At 39.2% G+C, this 15,646-nt stretch overlaps 3 protein-coding genes across 5 annotated transcripts in view; 2 read left to right on the plus strand and 1 right to left on the minus strand.

The window, feature by feature from the left end:
* Nucleotides 1-15,646, minus strand: part of LOC108900388 (sodium-dependent neutral amino acid transporter B(0)AT1) — a 244,075-nt gene that overhangs the window by 77,471 nt on the left and 150,958 nt on the right. The gene's annotated exons all lie outside the window — the stretch shown is intronic.
* LOC127139071 (coagulation factor XI) lies at nt 9-4,080 on the plus strand. Of its 2 annotated transcripts, none has more exons than XM_051065700.1 (9): nt 9-1,186; nt 1,327-1,483; nt 1,590-1,699; nt 1,811-1,973; nt 2,421-2,539; nt 2,641-2,773; nt 2,967-3,070; nt 3,327-3,486; nt 3,693-4,080. In XM_051065700.1, exons 1-9 carry the CDS (start codon nt 1,126-1,128, stop codon nt 3,793-3,795), a joined length of 1,110 nt encoding a protein of 369 aa, XP_050921657.1. In that variant the 5' UTR covers nt 9-1,125; the 3' UTR covers nt 3,796-4,080. The 2 variants fall into 2 exon arrangements, with proteins under 2 accessions (XP_050921657.1, XP_050921654.1); XM_051065697.1 differs by having other exon boundaries at nt 2,964-3,070; nt 3,693-3,876.
* On the plus strand, nt 7,912-10,953 carry LOC108900366 (plasma kallikrein). Its single transcript, XM_018701360.2, has 9 exons — nt 7,912-8,058; nt 8,190-8,346; nt 8,539-8,648; nt 8,749-8,911; nt 9,117-9,235; nt 9,891-10,023; nt 10,182-10,288; nt 10,417-10,555; nt 10,779-10,953. Exons 1-9 carry the CDS (start codon nt 7,971-7,973, stop codon nt 10,894-10,896), a joined length of 1,134 nt encoding a protein of 377 aa, XP_018556876.2. The 5' UTR covers nt 7,912-7,970; the 3' UTR covers nt 10,897-10,953.

A 15,646-nucleotide genomic window follows, 5' to 3' on the forward strand; every position in this document is an offset into this window, starting at 1 on the left:
CATCATGTGGTTGAAGTGAAAAATCTACCTTGATTCCAGCATTTTAGGGTTTCGACAGCAGAGGTTGGTAAAGTTAAATAACCACTGCTTCTTATACTGTCCTGTGGTTTGGTTTGGCCTCACTTTTAGACCTATAGTTTTTCTGTCGTGGCAACGCAGTGTATTAACAGAACATGACGTTTTAAATAGTTTTTTAAATGTTTTCATACCAAGACTACAAAGAGGCACTGTTAAATCGCAATCTGAGTTAAAGCCCTTGTGGCCTTTTTACTATCAGCACCTCACTGAGCTCCTTTGTCCTTTGTCAACACAAACAGAACCACTATCATTGCACATGACTTACCAGGCCTCCCAGCAGTGTTTCATCCCCACTCATATTCTAACATAACGATCACAAGAACTTGAAGAGGAACAAAAACTCTTAAGGTCAAAATTGTTCTAAAAAAGTGAAAATATCATTTGGCAACAGGATTCAGCAAGCCATTAAAACAACATAACAGGAATGAAACTGCTAATTCATGGCATAAACTATAGTTAGGAAATTGGTCAGCAGAGATTAACTTTTGATTGTTGATATTAATCTGGACTTTGGCTAGTGCTTCCTTACATAACACAGTATGGGACCAGGTCATGTAAAACCTTGAATGAGACAACCCTAAAAAACTGATTTGAAGTAACTGTGCACTGATCAGCCACAACATTAAAACCACTGATGAATGAAGTGAATAACACTGATCATCTCATTAATACAATGTTCTGCTGGTAGAAGTTGGGTCCTGGCAGTTATCTATCTTAGCATGTACCACCCACCTAATCATTGTTGCAGACAAGTGCTAGTGAGTGATTTTAGCTGAATTGTTTTCATCTCTTTTGTGTGCTAATTGAACAAATATTGGTATTATACCATCTAGCTTGTGTGTTTGTCTTCATTGCACATTGAGGTAGCTGCGTAGGAGTTCTTGTGAGCCAATCACCGAATGTTTCAACAGTCAATTGTACAAATAGTTCAGATGTACAAATGTTGCAGAACAGCCTTTTGCCCAACCTATAACTGCAGAGCCACCTCTTTAACTGCAGCTGTGCCTCAGCAGTCTTATTCTGTTGAGTGTCAGCGAAACCAATAAGATGGAAACCCATTTGATTTTGATGGGTCTGCTCTCTATCTGCAGCCTCTCCTTTTGTCAAGGTAATACATATACTACATAGTGTAATTACAGAACTTGAACATGATCACATGTTTAATTGCCTATTTGCCTATTTTACCACTTCACTTGAATATGTGTCTGTTTGCACATGTGAATGTGTCTTTGCTTTGCATTTCTTCAGAATGCAGTCGAGAATTTCTGGAGAACGTGGATTTCCCCGGAACAGACATAACATCTGTCTACTCTCCCGATGTGGAGCACTGTCAGCTGCTGTGCACCCAGCACCCCTCCTGTCTCTTCTTTACCTTTGTTCGAGCTGACTGGACTGTTGATAACAGGTATGGCTGACAAGGTGACAAAGTCTAACCTAATGTATTAATTATGTATTCATCTGCTTCCATTTTCATCAAGTTGGTTTCAAGTTAAACATAGCCCTCTCTGCAGGCACTTCTACTGCTACCTTAAGTCCACTCCTTCTGGAAAGCCCAAAGTCCAGAATCCACTACAGGGTGTCACCTCTGGTTACTCTCTCAAACCCTGCAACCCAGACCCAAGTAAGCTCACAAACATTCTAAACCATTACAAAAAACATTTATTGATTTGTGATATGTGTTTAAGTTCTCCTTAACTCTCTCTGTCTATCTGTTGGGCTGTCTGTCTGCCAGGCTCTTGTCTGTCTCAGGTGTACCAGAATGTGGACTTCTTCGGGGCAGACTACAGAGTTTTGTTCACATCCGACCATGAAGAGTGTCAGAGGGTCTGCACGCAGGACCCTCAGTGTCAGTTCTTTACTTTTGTAAATGACATCTTCACGTCAGAGAATATAAGGTAAAAGTGGATGACATAATGTTACACTGCAGGTTATTGAAGTTTCAATTCTTAAATCAGAAGACACGGCTGCTCTGGAGGCAGAGGTAATCAGATGAGATAAACCTCAGTGGAGAAATATTAGCAGTATCGGATGATTTGTTTTTTGATATGCAGCAAAGGACTGCAGCTGAAAAATGAACCAGAGGCGTCACGGTTACCTTAAAGGATAATTTCAGTTTTTTTAAACTTAGTGCATTTCCCATAAATGTGGCCATTGTGGCTCTATTGATGTTGCTAACTTCACACTTGCCTCCTCTATTGTTGAGGTTTTGATGATACAAGAACTTGTGAAAAACAAAGTTTATTGGGGCAACCAGCATGAGAGTCCTACAGCTTTCCAAATGAACATTTATTTATGTATTTATTTTTTTTACAGGAATCATTTCATTTCTTGCTCTGTTCTAGATATAAATGTCACCTTAAATACAGCTGGTCAGTACCGAGGACTCCTATTGTAGAGAGAAAGGATGGTGTAGTTTCTGGATTCTCCCACAAAATACAACTAACTCCATTCTTTAAGCCAGGTATGCAAACATTCATGACAAAAGTTGTAGAAATTAGAAAGAAAAACGTCCTGCAGGTTGTTGTGCATGCTTTCTTATTGTATTACTTGTGTTTTGTGCAGCATGTCAGAACAAGCTTTTTCCAAACACTGACATCCCAGGAAACAACCTGGAGACGCTGCCCGCTGCCTCTCCTGAACACTGTCAGACCCTGTGCTCTGCTCATCCACGCTGTACCTACTTCTCCTACGACAGGTAGTGTGGGCTTGACAAACTGTGTCAGAGTTAAGTAATTACAAAGTGCTAATTTACTGTATATTGTTGTTCTTGGAACAGTATCTCAACTGTTCTGAGGTTTGTAGTTCCCTTTTAGAGTCAAATCTGTTCTCTACTTTAATACTTAGACACACTCATATTTAAGATTTCCTTTTCCTTATTTTTGCAGCAGTAACTTCAACTGTGACATGAAGAGCAATGGAAATGAAATGGTGACCAGAGCCAAACAGGGAGTCACATCTGGCATTCCAGTGCACTTCTGTCAGCTGGATAACAGTACGCATCACTAACCAACCACTACAGACCATCTATGAATTATGTTGGCAGTATGAATCCTAATGACTGTGGTGATCCTTTCACTGGATGGCAACAGTTTTCATTCATTTCAGAAACAAATAAACATTCTGACAAAGACAGGAATCATGTGGGACACACAAATGTTTATCCATCTATCATTCCAGTTTATTGTTAGTGTAGTGTAGTATTTTTGGCCACTAGGAGCAGTCTAACCCTTGTCCCTCTCTGCTAACAGACTGGCTTAAACTGGCTCACGAAGGAGTGGATTTCCGAGGCTCTGACATTCGCTTTGAGCTGATGGATGATCCAGACACGTGTCAGAAGACGTGTACTGTCGATCCTAACTGCCAGTTCTACACCTATGTCAATGAAACCTTCTTTGACAGTGATTACCGGTACAGTATTCTTTATGTGTGCATGCAAATCTGCATGAACACAAATATTGTCTTCTTTTTTTTTCATTAAATTGAATCCGATGAATCCAGATTACACCCGGAAATCATGTGACATTTAACTTGATCATCAGTCAGATGCATTTGTAGCCCCACTTTATTTATGGAGCATAATCAAATATGCTGTTGTTAATGCTGTTTCACTCTAGGCGCCGCTGCTATCTCAAGCGTGTCATCACGATGCCTGCTCCTCCCAAAGTTACCAAACTGAACAATGTTGTGTCTGGCTTCTCCCTGAGGGACTGCAACTAGTGGACTCTACCCACACACACACAAACACACACACACACACACACACACACACACACACACACACACAGATAAACACACAAATGATCTAATAAAAGATTCAGTAGTAAGCAATCTGTGTGGATCAGAGCAGTCATCAGGCATCAGATCTAATCATAAGATACAGTAAATTCAAAGGCGATTGGTGCAAAGGCGATTGCCTGTATTCTGAAGCTTTCCATTTGCTGAAATGTATCAAATTAAAAGGAAATGACATTCAAACAATTAAATGACAGATTATTATTATTATTTTTAATGTTAGTAGAAATTCATACATACTGTACTGTGCATACTGCTGTGAAATAAGGTGGGTTTTTTTCACAGTCATCTGATTTTCACCATGTTTCATGATTGATATAAGTGAAGTATGGGAGTAATATTGTCCACACACGCACACAAATGTTGATCTCTGTCACTTATGGAGACAAATGGGGACACAGATTTTTTCCCCAACTGGACAAGTTGTCATCTGAAATTTGTCCTCAAATGCAACTTAAGACAGAAACACACACACACACACACACACACACACACAATATTGGGACTTTGCAGGAGCATGTTTACACCAGCAGGTGGCAGAAAAAGAAAACAGGAACTGTATCAGCTCAACAGGAAGAGAATACAGAACTCGATCATGTTTTTATGGGAAACACTGAAAACCACTCTGTCTGATCTGACATCACTAGGTCACCTAACATTGAAACATAAGTGGCACACTGTACTAGTAGACAGTGGTATCTGTCAGTAAAATAGGATAAGCACTCTGGAGGCAGAGGTAGTCAAGATAAACCTCAGTGAGCAGCAAAGTCAAGTAAAAAAGAAAGTACATCCTCTTTGAAATGTATGTTTCCACATATCAGGACATAATAAAAAATCATCTGGACCTCAGCAGAGATTAAAATGAGGTAAATACAACCTCAGATGAACAACAACGCATGACACATTACACTGTGTCATTGTTTATTCAACAAAAACTAGGTCAAAATTCAGAAGCATTGTGTGAAAAATAAGTAAACTGTTACTGTTTCCATAGGAATTACGAGAGTAAGTAGTTGCCTGGTGCTGCTAATCAAATACCCTTAATTATTGATCTGCAGCAAGTGTGACCATCTCTATCAAAGCTGAAGTTTTGGCAGTTTGGTCTGGAGCATACAGATGTGTGTTAACACAATACTAAGGAGGAGAGACATAAACAGTGATCTCAGAGAAGCAATTGTTGCTGTCCGTTAATCTGGGAAGGGTTAAAAAGCCATTTCCAAACAATTGAAGTTCAACATTCTACAGTGAAAAAGATTATTCACAGGTGGAAAATATTTAAAACAGTTGTCAATCTTCCCAGGAGCAGATGACCCAGATTCACCCAAAGGTCAGAAAGGCCAATGCTCAGAGAAATTGCAAAAAACCCAAGAGCCACACCTCAGACACTACAGGCCTCAGTTAGCATTTTAAGGCTGGTTTGGAAGGGTTGTCAGGAGAAAGCCTCTTCTCTTTAAAAAGAACATGGCAGCATGGTTTAGTTTGCAAGGTTGCATCTAAATAAAACACATTTCAACAAATTTCTGGAACAAAGTCCTTTAGATAGATGAGACCAAAGTGGAGATGTTTGACCATAATGCAGTTACAAATTCTTGCAAATGTCCCTAAGTAATGTATGTACAGTAACTTTTCTCTGTTGATGATCAGCTATGACATAAATACAGTCTTAAGGCTAGTTATTTAGAGTTATTAAGAGATATCAAACTAACAAGCCACTGCACAGTGAGCTACATAATGCACCGAAGGGGTTAAAGAAAGAATTACCAAGCTAGCTTCTTCTTATAGCTAGCTTGAAAACCCATACCTGGTGGTGTGTGACATAGTGGCATAAAGCATCAGGCACTTCCCATGAGAAGTGCATGATGCTCATTGTACCCACTTATGTTACATAGTGCAAGAACAGGTGCTCAGGGCACAGAATGAGAATGAACCGGGTGCCAGAGGTGTCAGTATATCATCTGTTATTTTAAGGTAAAATAGTCACCTAATGTTGCTTTAAAGTGCTGACAGTGAACTGCAACATTTGACTGTTTAAGTATAGCTGGGGACGTTTGTTCCATGTCTCCCATCTCTCTCTCTCCTCATCTCCTTTTGCCTCACTACAGTCAACACTCTCACAGAAAAAAACAACAAAGAGATATCTTTATATCTTCCTTGTTACTCTACTTGTGTTTGTTCTACGATAACCTAACACAGCTGTGTTAATCTTTATTTATACACAGTGTTTAGTGACACTTGAAGGTGTGCTCAGATTAAATGCAAAGATATCTTTTGCCCGGGGTTATTCACACAAATTTGACAGCGTGACTGTTTGCACTCTGTGTTTAATCAGCACAGTCATTTATTTACACTACATTACAATCAAGTGAGCAACACTGCTGTTTTCTTGAATATAAACATGTATACATATAGAAACACATTTCTGGTTATAAAACTGTGGACTAAGGATTTATTTCCCTTGGCAAATGCAAAACAACTAAAACAGTGATCATCAACTGGCAGTCACATCTGGCCACATAAAGGACACATAAAGACAGTCCATAAACTGAGCAGTCCGACCAGTGTGATTAGTTATCCAGTTAACTTAATTGGAATATTTCCAGGCTTTACATAGTGCAGCTGTGGCAGCTGTCGCAGAGGAATAATAGCATCAAAACTGTTGATTAATATTTCCTACTTATCAGGACTACATCCTTCAGTGACATTTCCAGAATTATAGAGTTTTACTATCACTCCTCTGTGAACTGCCTGAACTTTGTTAGAAAGTGAAAATATTAAATTATGCTTAAATATAAATGGATTCTTTTAAATTGGAAGTCTGGTCCCCAGCAGTGTCTGCTTAGAAAAATTCTGGTCCTTCAGCAAATGTAGTATGAGTTAGTATGACCCCTGAACTAAAGCATAATATATCTAGATTTTTTCAGTCCACCTCTCTTCAGTCTCCAGATCAGTAATAGCCAGAGTCAGCTGACCATCCTAAGTGACGACAGTACAGTAAACTGCAACAGGCAGGCAGGCATGTTTTTATTTCACAGAAGCCACGTCTAAAATTCACTTTGAGCTCTGTCTGAACACACCTTTAATGTTAGGGCTGAGCAGTTGAGCATTTTGTGGTTAGTGCCTGACACTCAGGTAGAATGGGTAAATGGTGCCCTTTGAAGATTTCTCTTAAACAATAATAGTTGTGATTCACTCAGTGTTTCTCAACAATTTCTACCCATTTCCTCCTTCAGACATCAAAACTTAGTCAATTACACCACCTGACACCTCCATGCAACTATAAGGTCAAGCTTGTAATATAAATGAGTTGTCGGTCACACAATGCTGATATTCCATCCATTATCTGTTAAAGGTCCCGGGGGGGCTGGAGCCTATCCCAACTGTCATTGGGCGAAAGGCCAAACCCTAACCCAGTACAGATCACCAGTCCATCACAGGGCCAACACATATAGACAAACAACCATTCACACCTACGGGCAATTTAGAGTCACCAGTTAACCTGCATGTCTTTGGACTGTGGGAGGAAGCTGGAGTACCCGGAGATAACCCACGCAGGCACAGGGAGAACATGCAAACTCTACACAGAAAAGCCCCAAGCTCAAACCGGGGCTCAAACCCAGAACCTTCTTGCTGTGAGATGACAGTGCTAACCACTGCACCACTGCACCACCATGCTGCCCCCCACCGCTGATATTATTCTTTTTTAATTGACTAGAAAGGGTTGGTTTATATAAGTTTCCTTCTTTGTGCCTTTATTAGACTTATAGCTGTAAATTCATTACAGCTATAAATAGAAACAGAAACACTGGTCTCATACTTCTTTAACTTATTGAAGTAGTATTTCCTCTACAAATGATGGATGTGCAGTATATTTGCTTAATTGTCTGCACGTACATTTGGCACTTGCTGATCCGGCTCATGTGTTTGCACAAATTTTTTTACTCATCAAGTCAGCTGGACTGTGTGTTACTGCCAACCAATGACTGAGTGTGTCAACAACCAGTCATGCAAATCGATTGGAGGTATAAATGTGTGGGTTGCAATACAGTCCTCTAGGTAATCTCTGCAGTTACAGAACCACCTCTTTGACTGCCGACTGAAGAATGTTCACTGTCTTCAAAACTGAGAAGATGGGAGCGCGCTTCATTTCAGTGGCTCTGCTCTGCCTCTGTGGCCTCTCCTTTAGTCAAGGTAATACATACACTGTTGAAAGTGCTGGTGTATGTTTCACCGCTTAACACTTAGTAAAATCTATTTAACTGTGAATGTGTGTATGTAATATACAGGTGAATGAGTCTGTGTGTCTTTTTCCTTTTCCTCAGGTTGTGACCATCAGCGTCAGGAGAACTTGGATTTCCCAGGATCAGACGTAGCAGTTCTCTTCTCTCCTGATGCGGAGCACTGTCAGTACTTGTGCACCCAGCACCCTGCCTGTCTCTTCTTTTCCTTTATTAGGCCTGACTGCACCGTTGATAACAGGTACAACAACTGATTAAGGATTAATGAATGATTTTTTTTAATGCATATGCATATGTACACACACATTTGTGTGCAAAGTGGACTGCAAATTTTTCAGAATAAAGCTACCTGTAACTGATACTATGCAATAAAGGTAATGAAATAAAAAGTACAATATTTGCCTCTTAGACCACCTGCCTCTCTCTCTACCAGGCACTTCCACTGCTTCCTCAAGTCCACTCCCTCTGGACAGCCCACGGTTCAGGTTACGAAGCAGAGTATCACCTCCGGCTTTTCTCTTAGATCCTGCCACCCAGACCCAAGTAGGTATACAGCCATTGTAAACCATAATGAAAACCATTAGTAACTAAAGATGTTGGATGACACTCTTCTTAACTTTCTGTGTGGCTGTCCATCTTCCAGAGCCTTGTCTGTCTCAGGTCTATCAACACGTGGACTTCTACGGAGCAGACTACAGACAGCTGTTCACAGCAGACTATGAGGAGTGTCAGAGAGCCTGCACACATGACCCTGCCTGTCAGTTCTTTACCTTTCTCACTGATGACTTTACACCTGAGAAGTACAGGTAAGTAAAACATAAAAAATGAAAATTGGAATAGTGTATTTTTCCAGCACTGATCTGTTCAGTACTACTGAAGTGTTTCAACTGCTTTTTTTCTTTGGTGTGTGTTGTGCCTTAATCTCAGACAGGGTGTGTGTTAAGTTGTGTGTGTTAAATATATATTACAGCATTATATCATGTACTGTTATTCTTTTTCCTCTGTGTTAAGGAACAAGTGCCACCTTAAATTCAGCTGGCCAGTACCAAGAATACCTACAGTAATAGCAAAGGCTGGTTTAGTATCTGGATTCTCCCATAGTGGACAGTCACATGAACACTTTAGCACAGGTAAAAACAAAAAACAAACAAAAAAAACAATCCCAACTAAGGTTCAATTCAATTCAATTCAATTTTATTTATATAGTGCTGAATCACAACAAAAGTAATCTCAATGCACTTTTCATACAGACCAGGTCTAGGCCACACTCTTTAAAACAGGTATTTACAGAGACACCCAACTGTTCCCACCATGAGCAAGAGGTGGATTGTATATACATGTATATACTATACCTGTTGTGCTAGCTGCATATCTATAATTAATTTCACCTGTTTCTGTTGATTGTGCCAACACACATACTGAAGAAGGGTGCTTTGCCTCAGGTAACTGTGTGTGTGGATAGTTCAGTTCAGACCACAATGGAAGACCAATCAACCTACAGACACTGCCACCCCTGCATCAGAACAGGTCTGAAATAGAACTGAAGATAATTCAAATAGATCTAAAATGCAATTGACCTTAAAAGGCCCACATAGAGAGTCTGCCTGGGTCCACATGTATATAAGATATATAGACAAACAGGCCTGAGATCTCTGGCAGTAGAACAGGACACTACCCAAACCCTACTAGGTAAACTATAGTAAATATGATTTGCAGCATTGGTTGTAGCAACATCTTGCAGGCTGTTGTGCTTGTTTTCTCATGTTACTGATTGTTTTTATACAGATTGTGAGGGCAAGCTCTTTCCAAACACTGACTACCCAGGACACGACATCGAGGTTCTGCCCGCTTCCTCTCCTGAACACTGTCAGGCACTGTGCTCTGCTCATCCACTCTGTACCTATTTTGCCTACATCAGGTAGAATGTGTTTGTGTGTATGTGCATGTGTATGGTCTGAATGTAAATTCTGGTGATGGTGTCAACAATATTTATGTAAGTATATATATTTGGTGGTTACCAAATGCTATAACACAACACCATAAAGCATTTACCTGACTAAACTTCTTCCTGGGCAGGAATAGCTTTAGATGTTACCTGAAGCACAATCCACATGAAATGGTCGCCAGAGCTGTAGCAGGAATCACATCTGGGTTACCTGCACACTTTTGTCAGCTGGATAACAGTATGTACTACATGCATCCAAATCTGTTCCAAGCCAATTATTGGGATCATACTGGTATACTGGTTTATTTCTAGTGTTTAGTTTCTATCCAGCAGCAGAGGTATAACCCTGTTCCTTTCTGCTTACAGAGTGGGTTAAGAGGACTCTTGAAGGAGTAGATTTCCCATATTCTGACATTCGCTCTTTCCTGGTGGGTGACGTTGAGGCGTGTCAGAGAACCTGTACTGAGGATCCCAACTGCCAGTACTACAGCTACATCACTGCTCAGTTCAGTAACCATGCTTACATACACAAACACAAATATTGTTACCTATAGCTGTAGCTACAAAACACTGCATGTTGCTCATATGACTACCCATAGAACTTTATCTACACAAAACCTGCAATTCAGAATCCAGAAATCATGTAACAGTAAACCTAATCCTGTAGCCATACTTTGTGTTTAAAATTCATAACTAAAGATGTTGTTGTTGATGCTCTTTCATTCTAGCCGCCGCTGCTATCTCAAGCGTGTCATCACCATGCCCGCTCCTCCCAAAGTTACTAAGCTGGCCAATGCTGTGTCTGGCTTCTCCCTGAGGAACTGCCAGTATAAACAACTTTTTTGAACCCACCAGTTCCAATAACCAGACAGTAAAATAAACACATAATCCAATGTAATCAGTGTAATCCATATATAATCCGATATATGATCCAGCAGCAAACAGTGTGTTTTCCATTTCTTCTCTCATTTTGGACCACAATGTCTGCTTTTTCTACAACTCCTCTCCTTATCTGCAAGTCTCCCAGACAAAATGGGAGTAATGATAGTAAAATACATATATGTTGGTTTACACTGAAAGATAGACAAGTCAAGTCAGTTTTATTTATATAGCTCCAAACTGAGTTATCTCAGTGCACTTTTCATACAGAGCAGGCCTAGACCATATTTATAAAATATTATTTACAGAAATACAAACACAAGGACAACATGGACTATACTGTATAAACTAGACTTAACTGAAATCACTGACACCAAAGCCGACCCGCCAATGGTAACCATTACAAAACCTGACTAAGTTGCAACCTGAAAGTTAAAGCACAGTTTTGAATTTGGATTTAAATTCCTCAATCGATTCAAACAGTCTGTAGTAGTAGACAGTAGAAGTTTTCAAATATGCACTAAAAATGAAAATGCTTTATACTATTTGTCTCAGTCACAGTCTTGTCCCCATGACTTCAGGGGACTTACATTCACTACCCGGAGACTCGCCCTAACCCTAATCATGATCACTGCTTGCCTAACCCTTATCATAACCTTAAAACATGTCAAATTTAATGATTTATGTTACTTATGTTCCCATAAGGAAGACCTGTCTTCATAATGTGACTGTGTGAACATATCTAGGTCCCCACAACATGAGGAATACCTAGACCACACACTCACAGAGAGAGAGAGAGAGAGAGAGAGAGAGAGAGAGTGAGCGTGAGAGAGGACTGGGAGTAAACCATGTTTACACCAGCAGGTGGCAGAAACAGACAACTGCTTGGAATTGTATCAATTCAAGAGGAAGAGAATACACATGTAGGAGTAAATGTATTCATCTAAAAGCCTTGATGATGTTTTGTCATGTTTTTTTATATTACTATAAACTTATAATAATATATTAATAAATGATTAAAATCACAGCAACAACAAAACAATATTAATTTAAGTCTTGGTGCACTACACGAGGCAGAAGTGATCATCACTGGCAAGCAGATTACAAATACTATTGTTGCTGTGTACATCTACGCAGAGGTACTTCAGAGAGACAAAATACTGGCATCATTGCACAGATGACCTAAAGCTACATTGCAATCAATTGTATCAACATTCACTGACTCTGCTCTTACAGGATGGTGCCAAAATGTGACCCTGGTCGAGCTCTCAAGTTCACAGACCCTTTGCAGTTGTGGTTTCTCTCTGAATCTTTCACATTTGAAGGGGCAGTTGCACTTATAATTTCACTATTGATACAATCTGTTGAATTTTCATTCATTACTTCTTGATCGCTCTGTGTTTGCTCTTAACATTTAAGTCAATGTAACATGGAAACAGCACCAGCAGGTTGTTCATTAATTGGAGGATAGCACACACATTTAAATGAACAGGGAGGTGTTTCATGTTTTCCTGGAGGCCTGATTTCTTCATAAAAACAATCAAATCTGTATTTTTGGCTCTAAGCTGAAACAGTTTAACAGTCTTTGACTACAAACAGGCCAGCTTTACTATTATGCCCATTAAACCCACTTATTCCTGATGTTATTTGTCTTTGTAGCTCTTAACAAAACAAACTTTTTTAAAAAATATAGTAGAATAAGAGATTAATTCATTTGATCCAAAACACTTATCTCTACTCTGGGGATCACAGTTTTAACACAGTCATGGATCTCTCATTTCTATTAGAAAAGTTTACATTCTGTGGTATAGACATTTAATTGCCGGTGCAGCCACAAAAGACACCTCAGTGCCAATAGCTCAGGATGCTGGTACAGTAAGAGCAGAATCTCTGACACCAACTTTAATGGAAACTAAATTCACAGGAGATTGTTCACAAGATACATAAAGATAAAGAAAAATGTTCAATATTGGGTACTTTCATCTCATCTCAAAACTGGATTAACTGTTTACTGTTGCCATTCAGTGAATGGACCCCCACAGTCTGTAGATTCCTAATTTGGGAGCCAGGAATGTCACTTGAACAGCTGTCTAAGTGAAACTATCTGAGATAGATTTTTCGTTGAAAGGGCTGACAACTCATGGATATTGGAGACATGACAAAGAACCCCAAATGGATTTTTTGAAAGTATTTAACATTTCTAAGCAGCACATACACATTTAATTATAGGTTTATAAAACACTGGAATGTAGTGGTACACAGCTACAATTACAATGTCTCCAATAAAGACATACTGTATTAAATATTTTTACAATTATCTAATTTATTACCTGTTTATACACCAGCCTCCATTGGTACCCACAGAAGAAGTTACTTTGTTTGAGTAACATTAATAAACACTCTTCTTTTCTGCTTACGATTACATTATAATGTGTTTGAAAACATTTGTTAAAAGTTTGTACAGAGTTAATAAATGCTAAATAGAATTAAGTGCAATTTTGGATGTAAAATCTTTATCTGAAAAGTAACTATGGCTGTCAAAGAAATATATTGAGAGGTTAAAGCGGGGAATGATGGGAAACAGCGTTCAAGCACCTTTGATTAATAAGGAAATGAGTTTGGTTCACAGTTTCATTCATGAGAAGGTCAAGCAAGTTCATTATTCTGTGTGCCACAGCCTGGCATTGAGATACTCAACAGAACAGAAAATATCACTGCATGTCAAATCCCAGAGTGCCATCAAATTGGTGGGCTGGTGATCCCTGTCAGTCCTCTCCACTGTACCTTCTCTGTGTGTGTCTGCGCTCAGTTACTAATCACCACCAAGTTTCAACAATGTGCGTGTGAAAATGCACTATGATATGTAGGTGGAGGATTTTTCAGTGATAAAATTAACAGTAGTCATATATCTGGTGACATTTATTACATTTATTTTAATTATTTCTTTTTGGGTTTTTAGCCTTTATTAATAGGACAGTGAGAGAAAGAGACAGGAAACAGGGAGAGAAAGTAGGCAAGTGACACGCAGCAAAGGTCTACCTGAATCAGAAGTCAAACCGGGGACTCGCTGCTCAGAGCACTGACACCCATGCGGCACGTGCCCTAACCATTCAGCTATGGGGCACCCCCAACATTCATGACATTTTTAACACTTCTCTCGCACACGTTCAAGCAACCTAAATTTTGTCATTTGAGGTCATATTTGTAAAATGAGTTTCTGAAAAAAGAAAAATGACACAGATAAGGCAGAGAAATGTTAACATTTGTAGGGATGTCACACACACCTACTTTAACAAATTGCATTAATAGTGATCGTGTTGATGTTGTTAAATAAAAATCTAAAGGTCTGCAGAGGTTCCTGAGAGAAGCACTGCTCTCTTGCCTCTTGCTGTATGGGTCATTGGCATTTGTATTGGCTTTACAATTTAGAGGATGAGAACATAGTTCCTTCTTTAAAAAAAACATCCCTGTGTAAATAAAGTTTGTCAGTTATGTCATTAGGAATATGTTGGATTAATGGGCAGAGGCTGAATTGAGAGTAAGTCAAGCAAGATTTTGTTATTGTAACTGTCCTCACAACCCACCCTTTATTTATCCAGCAGTTCTTCACCAATGCTCTGTCCCAGTGTCAGGTATCCAGTACAAATGAAGGTGTGCTCAAATAACTTGTGAAAGAATCTTCTGCCTTGCCTTATTCACACAAATTTGCTTGACTGTTTGTACTGTTTGTGTTTATTCACCACAGACAATGTACTAACATCAACTGTAAGCTAGCGAGCAATGTACACACCATGTGTGTGTGATGTTCTGGTATAACGATAAGTTCCACCCTGTTCCACCTGTTGTTTCTTTCTAGGTACGGAGGATTTTGTGGTTAGTGCCTGACACTTGCCTTTTGAAGATTTCTCTTAAACAATAATAGTTTTGTTTCCATTCTGTGTTTCTCACCAATTTCTACCCATTTCCTCCTTCAGACATTAATATCAATTTATTTAAAACTTCTAAGTCAATTACACCACCTGACATCTTCATGCAACTACGAGGTCAAGCTTGTAACGTAAATGATGCGGTAACTATTTTTAATTGGCTAGGCAGGGAATTGTAGCTTTAAAGTAAGAAATAGGTTAAAAATGCAAAATACAATTGTTGTGTTCCTTACACTGTGTGTATGACATATTTAAACTTATAGCTGTAAATGTATTTTTGTTTTTAACACAGACACTGGGCGCAAGATGACATGATACCATTCTGTTAATAATGTTCAGGTCGGGATGGTGACAGTGGATTACATGTATGCAGGGTGCTTTCATGTGCACCTTAAATGACAGGCACACAGAGAGGGCCAGTCCTGGGATAACACTATGTACCACAGATTTAACTGAAAACAGATACTCAGTATAATCTGTGTTCTGTGTTGCCTGATGTGGCTATTTTTCTCAATGAAGCCTGTTGTCCATTTTCTTTCAAATTTCAAGTCTATGTGAAGAATCAGGCTTTAATAAGATTAGTTTTTTTTTTTTTATCAAATCAAATATTAGAAAAACAAACATTGTTATCATTCAGGAATTTTATTCTCTATATAGTATTTATAATCTCTGTTCAGTTTTTCATGTAGCTACAGTATTTCTGGAGTTTGGCCAGAAGCAGGAATTTAACCCTGTCCTTCTCTGCTAACAGAGAGTTAAGGTGGCTTATGGAGTGATGTTTTTTTTCCTTT

This window comes from Lates calcarifer, linkage group LG3 (assembly GCF_001640805.2).
Source record: "Lates calcarifer isolate ASB-BC8 linkage group LG3, TLL_Latcal_v3, whole genome shotgun sequence".
NCBI classification, from domain to species: Eukaryota; Metazoa; Chordata; class Actinopteri; family Centropomidae; genus Lates; species Lates calcarifer.

Bases quoted from the DNA above. Each gene is read 5' to 3' on its own strand.
- LOC127139071 (XM_051065697.1), top strand. From the start codon at position 1,126: ATGGAAACCCATTTGATTTTGATGGGTCTGCTCTCTATCTGCAGCCTC. The intron at 1,700-1,810 runs GTAAGCTCACAA...TCTGTCTGCCAG, and splicing joins ACCCTGCAACCCAGACCCAA to GCTCTTGTCTGTCTCAGGTG. The intron at 2,540-2,640 runs GTATGCAAACAT...TGTTTTGTGCAG, and splicing joins AACTCCATTCTTTAAGCCAG to CATGTCAGAACAAGCTTTTT.
- LOC108900366 (XM_018701360.2), top strand. From the start codon at position 7,971: ATGTTCACTGTCTTCAAAACTGAGAAGATGGGAGCGCGCTTCATTTCA. The intron at 8,059-8,189 runs GTAATACATACA...CCTTTTCCTCAG, and splicing joins TGGCCTCTCCTTTAGTCAAG to GTTGTGACCATCAGCGTCAG. The intron at 8,912-9,116 runs GTAAGTAAAACA...CTCTGTGTTAAG, and splicing joins TTTACACCTGAGAAGTACAG to GAACAAGTGCCACCTTAAAT.